The sequence below is a fragment of the Prionailurus viverrinus genome, chromosome C1 (assembly GCF_022837055.1).
Source record: "Prionailurus viverrinus isolate Anna chromosome C1, UM_Priviv_1.0, whole genome shotgun sequence".
In the NCBI taxonomy this organism is placed as follows: Eukaryota; Metazoa; Chordata; class Mammalia; order Carnivora; family Felidae; genus Prionailurus; species Prionailurus viverrinus.
This window is the reverse complement of record NC_062568.1, coordinates 3,259,320-3,278,269: the sequence shown is the minus strand read 5'-3', so window position 1 is coordinate 3,278,269 and position 18,950 is coordinate 3,259,320. Positions and strand designations below refer to the sequence as shown.

Here is an 18,950-nt window from a genome sequence, read left to right as displayed (position 1 = left end):
TGAAAGGGCGAGGGAAAATAACATTCAGGAATCTGCATTTCAGCTAGCTTCAGGGGTCCGTAAACTCCCAGAAGGAAAAGAACGCTGTGTTTGAAGAGGGAGCAGCTGGGAGCTGGCCTCCTAGGCGTGGTGGGAGAGAGGCACGGTCTGCTCTTCCATTTGGAGCCCTTTGGTGCCAAGGGCTGGTAACAGTTATCAAATCAATAGGAAAGGAAGGAAACTTCTTTCTTTTTTCAAGAAATTACTGCCATATTGGAAGCTATACAGTCGAAGCAGGCACTCTCTTCTTTTTCTCATTTAACTTTTTCCTTGGAATAACTACAAACTTAGAGAAAATTGCAAAAATAGCACAAAGGACGCTTGTATACCCTTTACCCAGATTCGGTGACTGGTGGCATTTTACCCATTTGTTTACTTTCTCTACACACACACGGACACACACAGGCACACTCACACACACACACACACACACACACACACACACACACACACAGTCTGCTTTCTGAGCCATTTGAGAACAAATTACATATACCATGGCCTTTTACTCCTAAATACTTCAGTGTAGAGTTAATTTCTTACTAGAAGTATTCTCATGTACAAGGATCCACTTCAGTAAGTTTAATATTTTATGATACTCTTACCTAATCTGTGCATTTTCCAATTTTGTCAGTTGTTCCCCTGTTTAAAAAAACAGGGCATTTCTCTTTTTGTGTTTCGTGTTTTCTCACGATTTGATTCAGGGTTTGCATCCCAAGGCAAAATATTACATAGGTGATATCGTGTCCTTCTTAAGATATAGCTCGTCTGGAGGCAGATGGTGTTGAGTTGGGGTTCTAAACCATGAGTATACCCATGTCTCCTCAGGATGTTTTCAAAGGTCTCGAACCCGTGTTCCTGGGGCTCACCCCAGCCTGTTGCCTGGGCCCCAGGCTGAATGGTAGAGCCAGATCTGTACAATTGGGAAGAAAGCACCAGGGGATCCCGAGCCGCCTCCCCCCCCCCCACCCCCCCCACCCCCCGCCGCCATGGGTCAGAGCCACAGCTTTTAATTAAGGGGGAGAAGGGTCTGCACATTAATATTAGGGTCTTCATAAACAGAGACATTTTTTACTTATTAAGAAAAAATTTCTAAGCTACCTCATTCTCAAGTCGGTTTGAAACAGCCTATTGAGAAAACACAAATATGAGAAATTGGAAAGAAATAAATTGTGGTCAGAACTCACGGAAACAGAAAGTAAAGTAGTGGTTGCCAGGGGCTGGGAGGTGGGGGAGGTGGGAGATGTTGGTCAAAGGGTGTAACTTTTGGTTATGAGATGAATAAGTTCTGGGGATGTAATGGATAGCATGGTGGCTGTAGTTAACAGTGCCATATACTGGAAAGTTACTAAGAAAGTAGATCTTAACATTCTCACCACACACAAAAAAGTATGTGAGATGATGGATGTGTTAACTAGCCTTGTTGTGGAAATCATTTCACAATATATACATGTATCAATTCATCACTTTGTACACCTTAAAAGTACACAGTATTATATGTCAACTACATCTCAGTAATGCTGGGGTCGGGGTGGCGGGGAGGGGGGCAGAAATGGTGGTTAAGAGAAAATGAGGGTAGGACAACACAAGTAAGCCGTGGCTACGGCTAGTACAAAACAGAAGCTGCTGTATGGCCGCCGAAGCAGGCACACACCCGGCTCTGAGCTTCCTAGCGGCCCGTGCAACAGGGGCACGTGAGCAGTTACATGATATACTTAGGAGGAAAGAGAGATGCTTATGTAGTGTTTATTGCACATATTCGTGTATTTCACTGCATCTCAGACAACATACGGCCTGCACACGCAACCTAGGAAGCCCAGCAGCGAAGTGAGTCCCCGCGAGTCACGTTCCCCAAACAGACCATTTCTGTGCCACTGATGCGCTCTCTGTGCCCTTTAGACTGTCAGCTTTGTTGTGGATCTTCACAGAAAGGACACAGTAACATGGTGGAGAGCAAGTGTCCTTGACCCCATCGCCCAGCTGCTCACGGAAGTCTCGTGGAGCCATTTGTTGTGGTGGCTGCACCACACGTGGGCACGTGGTTATGGAAGCTGCACAGTCTGTGCTTTAGGATGCGGCCCCGGGGATTGTAGCCTGCAGAGAACTTCGGGAACCAGCCATTTGTGCATGTGTGGCGGTGGGGAATCCGCCATTTTTAAATGTCAGTAAAGCACGCAGAGACATCGGAGTTTCAGAAAATTAACTGCCCCGGGCGCCTGGGTGGCTCCGCTGGTTAAAGGTCCAACTTTGGCTCAGGTCATGATCTCACGGTTCATGAGTTCGAGCCCCGCCTAGGGCTGTCTGCTCTCGGCACAGAGCCCACTTCGGATCCTCTGTCCCCCCTCTCTCTCTACCCCTCCCCCACTCACACACACATACACACAGTCTCTCTCTCAAAAATAAATAACCATTTAAAAAATTTTACTTCCCTTAGGGCCCTCCAGGATGAGGAGCTTCAAGCCACATCCCTGAGGACTGGCTGAGTTGACCCTGTGTGTACCCTGTATGCTTAGCTGTAAGTCAGCTAAGAGCAGAGCTTGCCAAAAATGATGGCTTTCTGGCAGTAATTAGCATAGCAGGATCTGTGTCTAATAGAGCCATTCCTTTCCTCCCTGCCTTACACTTATTAGTTCAGCAAATACTTTGTGTTTTTCAGGTCTGTGTTATAAAATCCCATCCTGTCTACACATACAGGTATCCTTATATTTCCATTTTCTGTTGTCAGAGTGATGCATCCGGCTTATTTAAAATGGATATCATGTTAATAAGGAGCAGTTTAAAAAAGGGAGGGAGGCACACCATATCTGATATTTTGTCCCATGAGACATTAATTTTTTGTCAACAGACTACTGCTACCGTCCTTCCTGCTTATAGTTGTATTAAGGTAGAGATTCCAGGCCTTAGAAACCAGAGGAGAGATCATGAGCTCTGCTTGTCTTACTTCCTAACCATTTTTTCCCTCTGAGTCACTGACTTAGGAACAGACAATAAAAGCTACAAACAGTCTCTTATTATTCCCATAGATTTCTCTAGACGATAAAGAGTGGATATGAGTCATTGCAAAAGTAGAACATTGTTGTAAAAGTATAATGGTGGTGGACTAAGATGTCTGCAGTCCATACATAATATCAGATTTACAAGGGATGGGGAGGAAATGAGGGTGCAGTTTAGAGGGGGGGGGTGCCTCGTGGTCGACCAGTAGGATTGAGAAGAGAAGCGTCGCTTCCTTACTTGCCAGGCCCGTAAGTTCTATGCTAGGTCCGAACAGAATGCCTTCAGTTTCAAGATAAAGAGGTAGGCATGACTCAGCTTCCTTTTTAGCGTGATCCTTGATCAGCTCCTCCTCAGTGTCGGTCGACCTTGAGTGTTTGAATTCACTGTCCTCTGTAAAGGAGCTGGGCCGGGCCCATCGCAACACTGCTGGTATCCATAAAGTTTAGTACATTTGATACCGGTTTTTAAATCTGGCTGTTAAGAATCTGGCCTTCTGCAACCTCTCTCGCCGTTGAAAGTTCAGGACCCAGTAAATAACACTCTTCTGACCCCTGAGTTCTGAACCACTTGAAAAGTAGGACAAAAGAACAAAGGAAAGAGGAGCTGACAATATTGCCCTCAACTCTGATGAAGCTTATACGGGAGAATGTGGATTTTATTTGTAGACAGATGGGCGTCCTGCGTTTCAATCCTGGAATTCAAGAAATGTGACTACCCAGTCACGTCCAGCTCTGGCCAAGCCCCTCTCCTCCACCAGCACCACAGGCGGTGGGGACCTGCAGGACTGACCTCTGCTCCCTGGGGGGATGGGGGGGTGGGGGGAGGCTTATTCCCTCTGGGGAAGCAGGGAGCAGGGCGGTGCATGCCCAGTCCACTCCCAAACCCACCAATCCAGGAAGTCAGCCCTGCAGCAGGGGGATTATGCTGGTGCAGGACCCTGCAGAGGAGATGCCGAGAGTGGGGCCTAGTTCATGCCCAGAGAACCTCATGTCTGAACCTCCACTCACATTAGCGGAGCTGGCAGTCAAATCCAGATGTTCCCAGGACTAATAATGACGGGATTGATTTTTTGGAAAGAGAACTCTCCCAGGTGACCTCTTCTAGCTTGATTGCCTGTCGCCACCCCAACCCCAGGTGCGTCATTCTTCAGTCCTCACCAACTCAGGCTCCAAACTATGGGGCTGAGTATCCGCCGGGATACAAGATAAATCTGATTCTATATTCTCAGCCATCTGATAATCGCAAGAAGAGAAGCTTCTCCCTCAGGGCACAAGTGGTAGGGATTTTTTGTTTTCTTTTTTTCTTTTTTAGTGTATTTATTTTTTGAGAGAGAGAAAGAGAGCAGGGGAGGGGCAGAGAGAGAGAGAGAGAGAGGGAGGGCGAACCTCAAGCAGGCTCTGCACTGTTAGCACAGAGCCAACACGGGGCTCGAACTCAAACCACGAGATCATGACCTGAGCTGAAATCAAGAGCCGGACGCTTAACCGACTTAGCCACCCAGGTGCCCCTGTTTTCTAAGACTGCACAACCGATACACAAATGTGTTCACTGGAAAATACATAACAATCTAATAGTAAAGTAAACATAAACCCCACGTCTCCCTCACACTCACCCCATCTCCTCTCCCTCCATAGGTAACCCTGTTGACTGCTCCCTCTTCTTCCTTCCAGACCTTTAAAAGCTCTGTAGAATTAAGGTGTTTATTTTACAGTTCACTCTGCAACTGTCTCTTTGAACTTGGTACGTTTTGAAGAATTTTCTGCGTCCTTCTGGGTTTACTCATCTTTTCCTTATCTTTTAGAGTTTTAACACGATACATGTGACCGTTCCTCTGGTAAACCTCAAGGGGGCTTTTCCATTTTCCGCTGCTTCCAGTAGTGAGGCAGCACACACCTTTGTATGGCACAGAACAGCCTGTGAAAGCGCCGTGGTCTGTCTCTCTCCTTACTCCTCTGTGTGTGCTGGGCAGGCACGAATGCAGAGACACCCCAGGAAAGGAGCACCGGGGCTGATGCGGGAGAGGGAGCGTCCAGCCCAGGGCAAGAGTGGGGCTGGGGCTGAGCTGACCATGATACAGAGTCCGGGGCATAGCCCCGTGAGCGAATCCCAAGCCCCTCCTAGTGCGTACCTGTGCGTTTGGGGGTTCATTGGCTGGGGAGGTTTCCCTTCAAATGCGTCCTTATTTGGAAAAACGGCCCACTTGGGAATTAACCCTTTTTTCAAAACTCCCAAGGAAACCGCATTGGGAGACTAAGTTAAAATACCACCAGGTGTGATTGCATTCTATACATTCAAGACCCCAGACACGTGAATCTTAGAAAGCATTTACTTCAAAATCAGCCATCTTTCTTAGCACTAAAACCCTGCAAGGTGCCGGGACGTGGCGGTGACCCTTTCTCGGGGTGGCCTCGTGCAGTTGCTCAGGAAACGTTGCCGTGGCATGCTTCTGCTGAGGAGGGTGCTTCCTACAGCTTCCTGTCGTGTGGACCATGGCTCTGGCTTGAAGTTCGGCACCTTCAGCCCTTACGTTCTCCATTCCGTAGCTTTCTGAAGTCTTGGCGAGATGCCTGCCCTTTGTCGGCGTCGCCACTGCATCTCGAGGCAGGCTTTCTGGCTCTAGTGCTCACTGTCTTGAGGAGGAGTTGCCGTCCTCGCTCACCTCTCCCTGCCACACCTCGTGCCCAGTGCCCATCGTGTACCTGAACTGACCCTGGTGATGTGAGGATGGACCACCTTTGATCTCAGCCACTTGCTGGGACCATGATTGGCAGAGAATGTACCGTTAGCTCAGATTTTTCTTCTGACTTCCAGACCCAGACTCACGAGCCTTTTCTCTGTGAATGTGTGACCAGCACGTCATTTCCGTGTCCAAAAGCAGGCTCGTCCTTTCCTCCAAACAGGTGGTCTCCCCTCCTGTGCTTCCTGTCTCGGTGAATGACACTCCAGAGAACACCTGGGAATCATCGAAACCTCTTCCCTCTCTTTTGCCCCATGGTCAGGCTGTCCTTGGGATCTGAGTGGCTTCCTCCCTCCTGCCCCACCTCTTCGTTGATTTGGGTTTGTTGAGGCTCTTCCTCTTTCTGTCCTGGCTAAAGCAACGTTTCCTAACCGGTCTCAGTCTCTGAGCTCTCGCCTGGCTGATACTCCACACAAGTGCAGGGGTGACCTTTCTGGTTGTGTTTTATTTATTTATGCCCTCAAGTTTCGGGAAGGATTTAGGTACATCCAGTCATCGATCATGTTACTGTCTTGCTTAATACCTGTCATTGACCCAGGTCCCAAGTGCTCAGCGTGGGGTGCACAGCCTTCTGTGACCTAAGGCCCATCCCTCTCCATGCTCGGCTCTGCTCACAGAAAGCCCGAGAGGCCCCAGCACTGTCCCCGGCACCTCCCCACGGGGACATGTTGCCGTGCACCTTGCCTAGCCACCCCCCCCCCCCCCCACCTCAGATGCCCACAGGCTACAGGGTGCTGAGGCAGGGCCAAGGATGAGGCCCTCAGTGGCCCGGAGAGGCTCCTGCCCGAGAAGTTTTGGAGGACGTGACTGGCACTTTCAGGAACTGGGGCACTCCCACTCCACATACATACCTAGCACCATTCCCAAATGGGCACTGTGTTCCAGCTCAGCCTCCCCTCCTGCATTTCCCCCTGCAGTCCCGTGTTGTGCAAGCACCCCTTCCTGTTCCACAGCTGGTTGTGGCGGCCTCCCGCCTCCTGTGGCCTCTTCTGTCCCGTGGCTAAGGTGTTTCCTCATGCCTCCCACTGTGGTTGTTTGACCTCTTCCAGGTCACCTCTCCCTGAGGCCGCTCGCCAGAGGGGCCTGCCTTCACCGTTCAGCTGTCCAGCTGTCCGGCTGTTGTCCCAGGGCCCGGGAGGGAGGCTGGGGGCAAGTGGGCCTGGCCTTAGGTTTCCAGCCCCAAACGGTGCCTTCCACGAAGTCAGGGCTCGGCGGCCGCTGTGGGCTTCAAGCCACGGCCCCTTCTCTCCCACCCTCCGGGGTTGCATGCGCCTGCCTGTGGAACAGCCTTTTCCAGAGCAAGTGCCTAGAAGCACTAATCCCACAGCCTTTCCCCGTCCCCAGAGCCAGCCACTGATGTATTAAGTTTGAGACGTGCTGTGTTCTGAGACGCTGAAGACCCTTGAGGAGTCCGGCCGGCACGTCTGCAGACGCTTTTGACCAAGGGACGCTTCGTCACGTTACACCTCATACCGCGTTCTCGAAACACTGTCTGATGTCACGTGTTCTGGCAGAGCTCCTCATCCTGCTGTTGTACGTCCTCGCCCCCACCACGTGACCCCTGGCTTCGAGAGCAGTCACAGCTGAGAGGGCCGGGTGCAGGTGCCTCGCCTGCAGCGGAGCAGCGATGGAGGCATGACGCTGCCGTGTTATCTCTGCGTGGGCAGAAATTCCTTTCTCGCATATTCAGAGGGTCCCGAGAGCCTTGCCCTGAGCCTGGCACAATGTAGGTGCTCAGTGAAGAATTGATGGCTCAGGATATTCGTTCTGTGGGCTTACACCTGCACTTTGAAGGGTTCATACTGTGCTTCCTCAGATGGGAGACCACCCCCTGTCCATTCACCTGTCTGCCATGGAGCACATGGCTTCCCTCTGGTGCCCCCCGCCCACAGAGGCCTTTCCGGAAGCTCCCACCAGAAGGTCTGGAAAGCACACAGTGCCCAATGGGGCTGCATCAGGGCCTCTTTGGCAACTCCTTGGCAAGGGGATCCATTCTGGCGCTTGTCCATCGATGTCCACAATCCATTGTTAGCTCATGAGGGAAATTATTATTATTCCGACTGTGACTGATGACCCTGGAGCTTCTCCCGTCTTTCTCCTCCTGAGTTATTCTTTGCCGTCCACACTGGCTACACACAGAGCGGCACCCATGGTTGGTGGCAATGACTTTTAGAAATCTAGTCCAAAGTAAAGTTTGGTCAGAAGATTGGAGCACAGCCCCTTTGGTGCTTGAGTGTTACTATTAATGCCTCCGTACAGCGGGTAGGAAGCAGCAGCTATATATAGATAGATCTATATAGGTAGATATATATATCTATATAGAGATAGATATATCCTATTGTGAGTTCTCCATTCCCTGGGCAAGTTTATCCTCAGGTATCACTGTTAAGGTCAATACCAACTTCATAACTTAAAACAGAGCTCAGTACTTCCCAGCTCTGCCAGCCCTGTGTGTGTGTGTGTGGCGGGGGGGGGGGGGGGGGGGAGGGTCTGCATGGATAGGCAGAAAGGAAGGGGGAGCGGTGCTCTTTCTGTGTGCTCTCCTGGGGGTCCACATCCAATGGGGCCGTGACTGCCACCACTTGCCAATAAGGCACTGAGAATTATTGATCATTGACTCTCCCCATTGGATTGTGAGCTCTCTGAGAAGGGGGCTTTGCTCTTTTCACTGGGGTATCTCTGTGCCTCACCGAGCCCAGCAGGTGGGAGGGAATCAGTAAGGACTCACTGAATGAATGAAATAGCACAAAGTCCTCTCTCATTAAGAGCACGCAGGGCCTTTCTTCCCCCAGCTCATCTTTTTGGGGTTTTTTTGTTTTTTGTTTTTACTCGATTGGATAATAAAATCTCAGTAATGTTTAACACACTGCCTTTGTAGTTATTAGTGTTTTTCAAGTAATTTCTTCACGGGGCAAATAGAATGCTACAGAGTTTAGCAAAAGAGAAGCGCTGTTTTAAAAGCTAGAAAGGGGGTGGTGCCTAGCTGGCTCAGTCAGAAAAGCATGTGACGCTTGATCTCGGGGTTGTTTGTTTGAGTCCCATGTTGGGTGTAGAGATTACTTAAAATCTTTTTAAAATAAATGATAGAAAACATTTTCTTAACCGAAGAAAGGGGTGGTGTTGATGAATTTTATTTGTGGATATATGATTAGTCGACAACACTAATTTAAAAATATCTTTATTTTGTGTATACATTAGCCTGATATTTTAACATGGTTATGCCCTTATTTGACTCACTGTTTTGGCTTCTTAGTCTTCTTAATGTGTTAGATGAGTAATTTAGATGACATTTCAAACTTATCTTCTGAGCTACTTGCTATTTAAGCCAATAACAGAAATAGGCATTTCCGTTAATTACCAAAAAAAGTCAAGGGTTAAAAAATATAAAACATGGTCATGAGCCATTTAAAAATGAGGTTTGCTGTCTCCAAGATGGGGATCTGTGTGGCCTGTAAATACTACACAGTAGAAACAGTAGAGACCGGAGTTCTCAGCCAGGGCCAGTTTATTAAATTTATTAAATTAGTCAAGGATTCTGGAGAGCCCATTTGGGGATATCAGTCTTCATTCATTCATTCATTCATTCAACACATTTGATCACGTGCCTCTGTATGTCCAGGCACTGTAGCAGGTGCTGGGTACATATATTGAGGGTTACAGAACTCCATGTCTACTGAAGGAGAAAGGCACAGAAATAATTGTAAAATTGTCACAGTTCAGTGTGCTAAGTGTGGATAATGACCATTTGAGAGCTGTTGTGACACAGAGAGGACTGAGTGCTACCACCTGCCCCTTCAAGAATGGCTCTATGGAGGGCTGAGATTTCTTGTTTTCTCCTCTACTTAACTTTTTTTCCTGGAGTTCCTTAAAACCTAGTCCAGGGGTGCCTGGGTGGCTCAGTTGGTTGAGCATCCGACTTTGGTTCAGGTCATGATCTCACGGTTCATAGGTTCAAGCCCCTCATTGGGCTCTGTGCTCTGAGCCTGCTTTGGATTTTGTGTCTCTTTGTCTTTCGGCCACTCCCCGGCTCACACTCTGACACTCTCTCTCTCTCTCTCTCTCTCTCTCTCTCTCTCTCTCTCTCAAAAATAAACACTAAAAAAACAAAACAAACCTAGTCCAAACGTTATGTCACTTTACCTGCAAATAATTCAATGTATATATCCAACGGCTAAGGGCTTCACAAAACAAAAACCAAACATAATTATGATGCCAAATACAATTGGCACTAATTCTTCAGTATCACACAGTACCAGTGAGTCCATATTCATATTGCCCTTATTTGCTCAAAATGTGTTTTTACAGTTGGTTTGAGTTGGTCCAAGTAAACGCCACACACAGCATTTGGTTTTTTGTTTCTCAAGTCTGTTTCAGTACATGTTCAATACAGCATTGTTTGTAGTGGCAAAAACAAAACAAGCCATGAATGGAACAATGTTGAATGTCCATAAAGTAGGCAGTGATCTGGCCTATGAATAAGACGAAAGGGGAATGGAGTGGGAGGGGGATTTTTCTATAAACACCTCTATAGTGTTTGACTTGGTACAAAGTGCATGTTATTTTTATACTCAAAGAGAAAACCTTAGTAAAGAAAAAATCAGGATAATAAAATGACTTTCATTGCTTTTGTTCTCTATGATATCCGACTAGGCAGCTTTAAGTGCCTCTTGAATTTGGTCCGGGGGGACCCACTCATGTTTTTATGGAGTATTCCTTGGAGCAGAGCCACAATGAACCAAGTGTTGTAGGCGGCTTGGGAAATACATCAGTAGTGTGTTGCTTAACTTCAGTTTGGGCTAATTTTTAAATCATGTATGATTATGGCCGGAGAATCCTCAGGGATCAAAAACTTTGCAAATCTGTTGATTTTATGTGAGTAAAGTGATTTAGGATTAATGCATTGCTCTCCCTGTTTAACACAACCTCTCTTCTTTTGTTTCCACACCCCACCCCCAGGCTTCAACCATGTTAAGAGCCTCCTTGGCACCAGGGTAAGTCATTGCCCTTAGGAGCTGTTATTATGGAGAACAGCCCTGGGTAAAACTAGAATTCAAAGTAACTTTAGTAAACATTCATCTTAACAGCCTAGCTTAGAGGAGTGCCTTTGATTAGCTAGACCTCCAGTCTAGCTGGATATTAAAGGAAGTGCCGGTAATTATGAGCAAGATTATTAAACTAGAGGTGTTTTTTAGTATTAATTCTACTTATTTTGGAGAGGTAGCATCAAATGGAAAAATTCATTGAATTGTTCCCATGATATTGTATAGAATCTTCTGTCATAGGGCAGTCAGCAGAGTGGTGCAGTGTCTGAATTTCATGATCTCTGCTGGCTCACACTATGACCAGGGCCACAGGATAGCTTTGTCTAGGCCTGAGCATTCCTACCCACATCAGTTAGGTTGTCACCCGTGTGGGGGTCGGATGCAAGGGAGCTTCACCGGGCATGTATGTTGCAGTAACGAGGAAGTTGAGAACCTTTAGCAAAGGCGCGAGGAATAGAGTGGCTTCTGTTGGCCCCCTGAGCCCCCCTCATTATGGGAGTTCGGGGGATACTCTCAGATGACTCAAACACCTGAGAGAGACACAGCCTGCCTCCTCCCTCAGTCCTGCCTGAGTCTGACACTGACCCTGCACTTTGTTCCCTTCAGGTGGTGGCTGTATAATGTGATGCTTATGAGCACAGACTGCCGGGGCTAAAATCCCACCTCTGCCACTGGCTCTGTGACCTTGGACCACTTATGTAACTTCCCCGTGCCTCAGTCTCCTCACTTGTAAAATGACACTAATAATAACTTTCTTATAGGATTATTGTGAGGATAAAAATGAGTTAATATGTATAAAGCACTTAGTACAGTGCTGGGGATTTAATAAACTCCTTGGGTGTTTGTTAATGTTATTCCCAACGGTATAAGAAGCAAGGTCACCTGCAGAGAGTAAAGGGGGGTGGTTGGTGGAGGGGCTTAAGAGGACAAAGGAGAAGGTAGGACACAGTTTTCTTGGACAGTGGGAGAGTGGCTGGACTGCAGAAATGTGGGGTTTCTCAGCAACTTAGTTGGCAATAAATTCAGCCGGTAATATTGCCGTGATGGGCGAGTAACTGTGGCCCGCATGTGACAGGGAAGTGCTATTTCCAGCCATAGGAAGTACCCCAGCTATAGGACAATTTCAGACTTGGCTTTACAGATGGCACTTTTTTGTCTAGAACAAGTTCTGGTTTAAATTTCAAATTAAAAAATCTTTTTTTCATTTTGAAATAATTTCAAGAGCTACAGACATTGTACAAAGAATTCTCCTATACCCTTCACCCAGATTCCCCATGTTAATATTTGACACAAGCCCAGGGCAGTTATCAAAATCAGAGAATTAACGCTGGTACCATACCATCTAATCTACAGGCTTCACTCACGTTTTACCAGTTGTTCCATTATGTCCTCTGTCTGGTCCAGCATTCAGTCCAGGATCATATGTTGATGTGGTTGTCGTGTCTGATTCCTTTACTGGAAATCATTCCTTAGTCTCTGTTTTTCATGGCCTTGACACTTTTGAAGAATACTGGCCAGTCATTTGTCATCGAAATTTTTAAAGTAGTCTGTGTTCATTTTTAAACACAGTAGTATCTGTCTCAGGAAAATAAGTGTCAAAATAGTGTGCACATGTGCGTGGCTCAACTGTTTGATGTACAAAGTAGGACACACTCCTCCCAGGAGTGTTTACTGAGATCTCATTTGTGGCCCTGTTTTCTGGCCTTTTTCCCTGGGCCCTTGAAGAGGATTCCATTTTGGCTTTTAAAATTTTACATTAAAAAAAAAACTTGCACGGGGGCACCTGGGTGGCTCAGTCGGTTAAGTGTCCGACTTCGGCTCAGGTCATCATCTCGCGGTTTGTGAGTTCGAACCCCGCATCAGGGTCTGTGCTGACAGCTCGGAGCCTGGAGCCCGCTTTGGATTCTGTGTCTCCTCCTCTCTCTGCCCCTCCCCTGCTCATGCTCTGTCTCTCAAAAATAAATAGACATTAAAAAAAAAATTTTTTTTTTAAACTAGCAGGTAGGGGTGCCCGACTGGCTCAGTCGGTAGAGCATGAAGAAAACTGACAGGATCCTGAACACTGCCTCCCAGAGGTATTCCCTCAGTTTCTATCCCACCCTTCCAAACTAAGGAAACGAGTGAAATAGGTGAAGGAGACCGAGAGGTACAAACTTCCACTTACAAAATAAAAAGTCCTGGGATGTAATGGACGGCACAGGAACTATAGTCCATAATATTGTATGGCCAATTTACAAGTTGCTAAGAAAGTAACTTCAAAGTTCTCATCACAAGAAAAGGCGTGGGAACTTGGTATGGTGACAGAGGGCAGAGACTCAGTGCGGTGACCATTTCGCACTGTGCGCGAGTCATCATGCTGTTTGCCTGCAACTAATACAACGTGTCCCCATTATACTTCAGCGAAAAGCAAAAAGAACTCTTCATTTTTGCGTCTTTTCACCCAAGTCCTCCTGAGCCCCCAGTCAGTGTTGTGCAGTTAGTGTTGATAATAGTATTAATGTTCCGTGCACAGGATCGGGAGAACCGTATTTTTGTTTTGCTTTTGGTTTTTACTTGTTTTATGATGAACCAATTATAACTCCCCAGGGAGTTGAATCCCCAGGCCCCCAGTGGTGGCCTCTATGACGAGTGTGACATGAAAGCGAGGAGGTGAATGTTGCTCCAGTCCTGTAAACCAGACCACAGGCCTCGCTCCCTTGTCACTCGTCCTCCCTTCTGTCTAGTCCCCTCCTGTTCAGCCAGGCAGACTGTCAAGACCCTGGGAAACCTGGCTTCCCCCCGGGGCTTGCCTGGAGTCCTCTCGGCCAGGGTCTGCCAACTGTCCTGCTTGCTGCCCGTCTCACAGGCGGGAACCCGCGCTACCTCCTGGCACACCCCTGCACCTGCTCAGGGGTCAACCGTGACTCTTCACAGGTGTTTCTGAACCCCGGTCCGTCCTTCCCCCGGTTAGGTTCCTCGGGTTCGAGAGGCACAGTGACCTCGGGTTTTTAGGAAGAACGCTCGGCCCTGCTGACGCTAATAGTTTTTGGGCTTTGCTCCAGATTCTAAGGAGGACGTTGAGCACTGCAGCAAGGGCTGGGGCCTCCGAGGAGGTTTCATCCCTGTCGGTTGGAGCCCAGGCCTAACGGGAATGCAGTGGTTTCTAAACCTGGTTAGGCAGGGACTCCTCGTTTTGGGGAAGATGTTAAACGAAACCCCAGTACGTACCACAGGAGAGACAGAGCCGGGCTCGTTGACGCCGGAGGGGACGGAGCCTGGAACCAGCCTTCTCTGTGGAAGCCTGGACCTAGTTCCGGAAGCACAGAAAACAGCCGGGCCGCCGCTAGCCTGTGCAGCTCGAGACGGGGGTCCCGATACACAGGAGGTATCATGAACATGCCCTTTTGCCCTTTTCTTTCTCTTTGAACTTGTGTTGCCCCGTAGGAAGCTGAAGGATGTCCCATTGCTGCCCTCCTTGGATTATGAGAAACTGAAGAAGGATTTGACTGGGGGGAGTGACCGCTTGAAAGCCTTCTTGTTGCAGGCTCTGCGCTGGGTACGTACCTTAAGGGGGAGAAAGGCCATGCTGGTTTTCTTGGCTGGCTAGCTCAGGTGTGTCTTGTAACCCATCTACTAAAAATCTGTCTTCACGCTGCCTGCTGCCACCAGCAACCTCTCAGGATCGCCTTGCCTCTTTGTAAAACCCCCGTGTTGGCATCACAGTTGCCATTGCCTTCCCTTGGTCATTTGACATAGGAAGCTTCTTTCTTTCTTTCTTTCTTTCTTTCTTTCTTTCTTTCTTTCTTTCTTTCTTTCTTTCTTTTTCTTTCTTTCTTTCTTTTTCTTTCTTTCTTTCTTTCTTTTTCTTTCTTTCTTCCTTTTTCTTTCTTTCTTCCTTTCTTTCTTTCTTTCTTTCCTTCTTTTTCTTTCTTTTCCTCCCTTCCTTCCTTTCTTTTTCTTTCTTTCTTCCTTTTTCTTTCTTTCTTCCTTTCTTTCTTTCTTTCTTTCTTTTTCTTTCTTTTCCTCCCTTCCTTCCTTTTTTTCTTTTTCTTTCTTTCTTTCTTTCTTTCTTTCTTTCTTTTTCTTTCTTTTCCTCCCTTCCTTCCTTTTTTTCTTTTTCTTTCTTTCTTTCTTTCTTTTTCTTTCTTTTCCTCCCTTCCTTCCTTTTTTTCTTTTTCTTTCTTTCTTTCTTTCTTTCTTTCTTTTTCTTTCTTTTCCTCCCTTCCTTCCTTTTTTTCTTTTTCTTCCTTCCTTCCTTCCTTTCTTTCTTTCTTTCTTTCTTTCTTTCTTTTCCTCCCTTCCTTCCTTCCTTCCTTTTTCTTTCTTTCTTTCTTTCTTTCTTTCTTTCTTTCTTTCTTTCTCTTTCTTTTTAATGTTTATTTATTTATTTTGAGAGAGAGAGAGAGCCCCCAAAATATGCAGTTTCAAGACTGCCCCTGCCGCCTGGTCTCGAGCCACACTCCTGGCCAGCGCAGTCGGCGTGTGAGCGCCCAGAGTCATTCTGACGTGACAGCTTCACCAAGACTTCTGCATTCAGGCGTTGCCGCGTGGCCATTGGGGCAGACAGCAAGGGTGGACACTGATGAACCAGTCTTTAAGGGAAGCAAAGCCCAGTCTTCACACTGGTCCCAGTTAAGCCAGTGGTTCGGGCTTTTTGGTCTCAGACCCCTTTACGCTCTCAGAAATTACTGAGGACCTAAAAGCCTTCAGTTTATGTGAACTTTATCTACAAACATTTATAATATTAGAAATGAAAACTGAAAATGTTAAATATTAATCCATTTAAGATGAACAATGAACCCAGAAGATAACATAAATGACACTTTTTTTTTTATAAAAAACTATTTTCCGAGCAAAAAAATTAATAGGAAAAGCAGCATCCTTATACATTTTTGCAAATTTCTTTAACGTCTGGTCTGATGGAGGACAGCTGGATTCTTACATCTGCTCCCCCATTCGATTTGCCACAGTGTCACCCTTCATACAGCCTCTGAGACATTTACTATGAAAAAGATAAACCGTATGTTAGTATTATGAAAACAATCATGACCTTGTAAGCTCCCTGAAAGGGCTTTGAGGACCTGTAGGGTTCCCAAGATGACACTTTGAGAACTACAGGTCTAGGCCAGTGCTGGTTGGCTCTTTAAATGATCCGTTCTAACTTATCCTGTAATCGTGTCGGACTCCTCATGGATCCCTGAATCTCAGGTTATGTTGCCATCAAAATGCCTTTGAGCAATTTCCCGGTCTCCGGGTGGAAAAAGGCCGCCTCACTTGCTCTTCTGATGGTTGGTGGTGCTTCCTGGAATGTGGTCTCGAGGCGTGCTCTGAGGATGACTCTAGCCTCAGCGGGAAGAGTCCTGCGATCAGTGGTGATGCCTGCCTCAGCTGACGAGGTGGGCAGCGGGAGTAATCTCGGGGGGCCATCCGTGCCCCAGATGTCACCTCTCTCTGCTCAAGTCAGCAAGCCCTTTCCTTGGCTGCTAGATTGTCTGCCCGGCACGTCCTCACAGTTCGTGCTGCTGGGCTCTTGGTGAGACAGGGTAGTCCTCGGCTGAATGAATGACATTGTCACAGAATAGTCAGGAAAAGTAAACCTGTGTCTTATGATTTTGTCTGTGTCCCACTCCAGCCCAGCAGCCCCGCATGTGACACTCTTGGCACACCCTCCTTTAACAGAGTGCCCTCTCCCCTCAGGGCCTCCTGCTTGGCCACAGTGGGTCCAGCCTGTCAGCGACACCTGCCTCCGGAGGCCTCCACCTTTCGGTTCTGGGGGGGTCTGCCGCTCGTGTCTTCTCACCATGTGGTCCTTTACACACCCAGCGCCTCCTCGGCCAGAAGTAAGGCCTGCAGTCTCAGGGATTGTTAGGAGGATTTTCCTGGAAAAGCAAGGACATTTGCTCACTTTAGTTATGTGATGTTCTCGTGTTGTAATTCATACCTGTACACACCCATATGTGCACACGCACACACATTGCACACATGACATTTTCTTTCCTTCTTTCTTTCTATCTCTTTAATGTTTATTTATTTTTGAGAGAGAGAGAGAGAGAGAGAGATGCAGTGTGAGCAGGGGAGGGGCAGAGAGAGAGGGAGACACAGAATCCGAAGCAGGCTCCAGGCTCTGAGCTGTCAGCCCAGAGCCCGACGCGGGGGCTCGAACTCACAAACCGCAAAATCATGACCCGAGTCAAAGTCAGAGGCTTAACTGACTGAGCCACCCAGGTGCCCCACAACATTTTTTTTCTAGCCCTATGGACATGAAGTAAATTCCTCCTTAACCCGAGACTTATGGCTCTCAAGATATACAAAATTCTACACATCTACACCCTACACACACGCACACGCACACAATATCGCTGCAGTGGTCTGTATAGTAGAAAGTCTAATTTGTTGGCAACACATTTGCTCCAAGCCCTCTTCCACTCGCCCTTTGTCCACCCCCCCATCACTGAGCTCCACTCACCTGCACCCTGCATTTTCACGCCTCCCTGACCTTTACCACACTTCCTCCCCCATCCGCCATGCTCACATTCCCATGTGGTGGCTAATGGTCTGCTCATCCTTTATGGGCCAGCTCTTGAGGCCCTTCCTGGCAAAACCCTCTCTAGATATTGGTGAGCTCTCCCTTATCTGTACACTTGCAGTCCGGGCATTTTACCACTTCACTTCTCTGGAGATTCCAGAGGTGTGCAGGTTGATGCCTATGTCACCCATGAGGAAATACGACATTGTAACTCGTTAGTTGACTGGTTGGCTGGGTAACTAACCCTCCCCACCCGGATATTATTTACTTCGGTTAAATGTGTGGTTACCGGTACTGCCATTTAAAAGATGCGCGCTATGGGAACATTTTTCTCCATATTAAGACTTAGATCTGTTACTTTTCTTTTTCTTTATTCTAGCGCTTGACCACATCCCATCCTGGAGAGCAGAGGGAGACCGTTCTGGAAGCCTACATTGGCAACGACCTCCTGGACTGTCACAGCCACGGCCAGGTCTCTAAGAGGAGGGCCAGAGCCCAGCCAGGGCCTTTATTTCGAGGGGATGATCTTAGCAAAAGGAGGAGGCTTTACTTTTTATGAGATTTTCAGTCTAGTGACTGTATGTCAGCCTTGAGCTCCTGTTAGCTGGTGAGATCTGCTATTCACCCCACACACTGGCCCACTTTTCACCTCTGGTAGAGTCCTAAACAGGTTGAACTGCCTGATTCAACTCTGGAGCTCTTGCCTGTCGTTTTTCCTTTTCCCCAAGTCCCAGCTCTTTTCGTGACCCTGCCGCTTAACTGTGAGTCCCGCAAGCCTAGCATGACTTACGGCCGGCAAGGCAGGTAAGCCAAGCCGGTTGTTTTCATCTGGGCCCGACTCGAAATGTGTTAACACTATGTTTGTATATAGCTTCGGACCAGATAGGTCTGACGACGCAGTGGGGAAAGTATGGGATTCAGAATGAGATTAACTGGTTTCAAACTTCTGCCCTGCTGCCTCGGAGCCAGATTAGCTTCAGTACATTACTCTTAACCACCTCTGAGAAGGAGCCTCACCTGCCTTGTGAGGTTGGGAGGATGATTGCGTTTGGTCACGTGTGGGAAGTACTTGACCCGGTGCCCAGCACAGAGTAGCCAAGGCATGGCGGTTCCCCTCCCCACTCCTCACCCCCTTACCTGTTGCCAGCACCCGGCTTCGCCGGACAGGAGGAGGAACGAGCTCTTGAACATGGCATATATAAAGACGCCGCATTTCATTGTCCCGCTGAATGTTTATCCAAAATGACGTAAATACTTTATCTTCCTGTTGTTAAGCTCACAGCGTGTGCGCTGAGTGGAATACCCCTTAGGCTCGCCGATGAGACGGCACCCTGCAGAAACTAATCACGTTAGTTGTGCCTGTTGTGCACACAGGCGGTAGCGTTTGAGAATTCTGAGTTGCCAGTTTATTCTTTGAATGTAGTTTTCTCACTGCTCCCATGAAAGAGTTATGTTAAGTTTAAAAATAGTCTCTCAGATTCGTGACTTATTTTCTTTTATTTTTATTTCTTTAAAAAAATTTTTTTTAATGTTTATTTACTCCCTTTTGAGAGAGAGAGCGCGCGTGCCAGTGGGGGAGGGGCAGAGAGAGAGGGAGACGCAGAATCCAAAGCAGGCTCCGGGCTCCGAGCTGCCA

General features: G+C 47.6%; 1 protein-coding gene across 7 annotated transcripts in view; it reads left to right on the top strand.

The window, feature by feature from the left end:
* Positions 1–18,950, top strand: part of ARMC9 (armadillo repeat containing 9) — a 151,247-nt gene that overhangs the window by 38,952 nt on the left and 93,345 nt on the right. For all 7 annotated transcript variants that reach the window (XR_007154871.1, XM_047871597.1, XM_047871591.1 and 4 more), the window contains 3 exons: positions 10,724–10,758; positions 14,233–14,344; positions 17,694–17,786. Coding sequence is in view for 6 of the 7 variants with exons in the window: in XM_047871597.1 (XP_047727553.1) it covers positions 10,724–10,758; positions 14,233–14,344; positions 17,694–17,786 (240 nt within the window). In the remaining variant the exon portion in view is untranslated. The remainder of the gene's footprint in view (positions 1–10,723; positions 10,759–14,232; positions 14,345–17,693; positions 17,787–18,950) is intronic.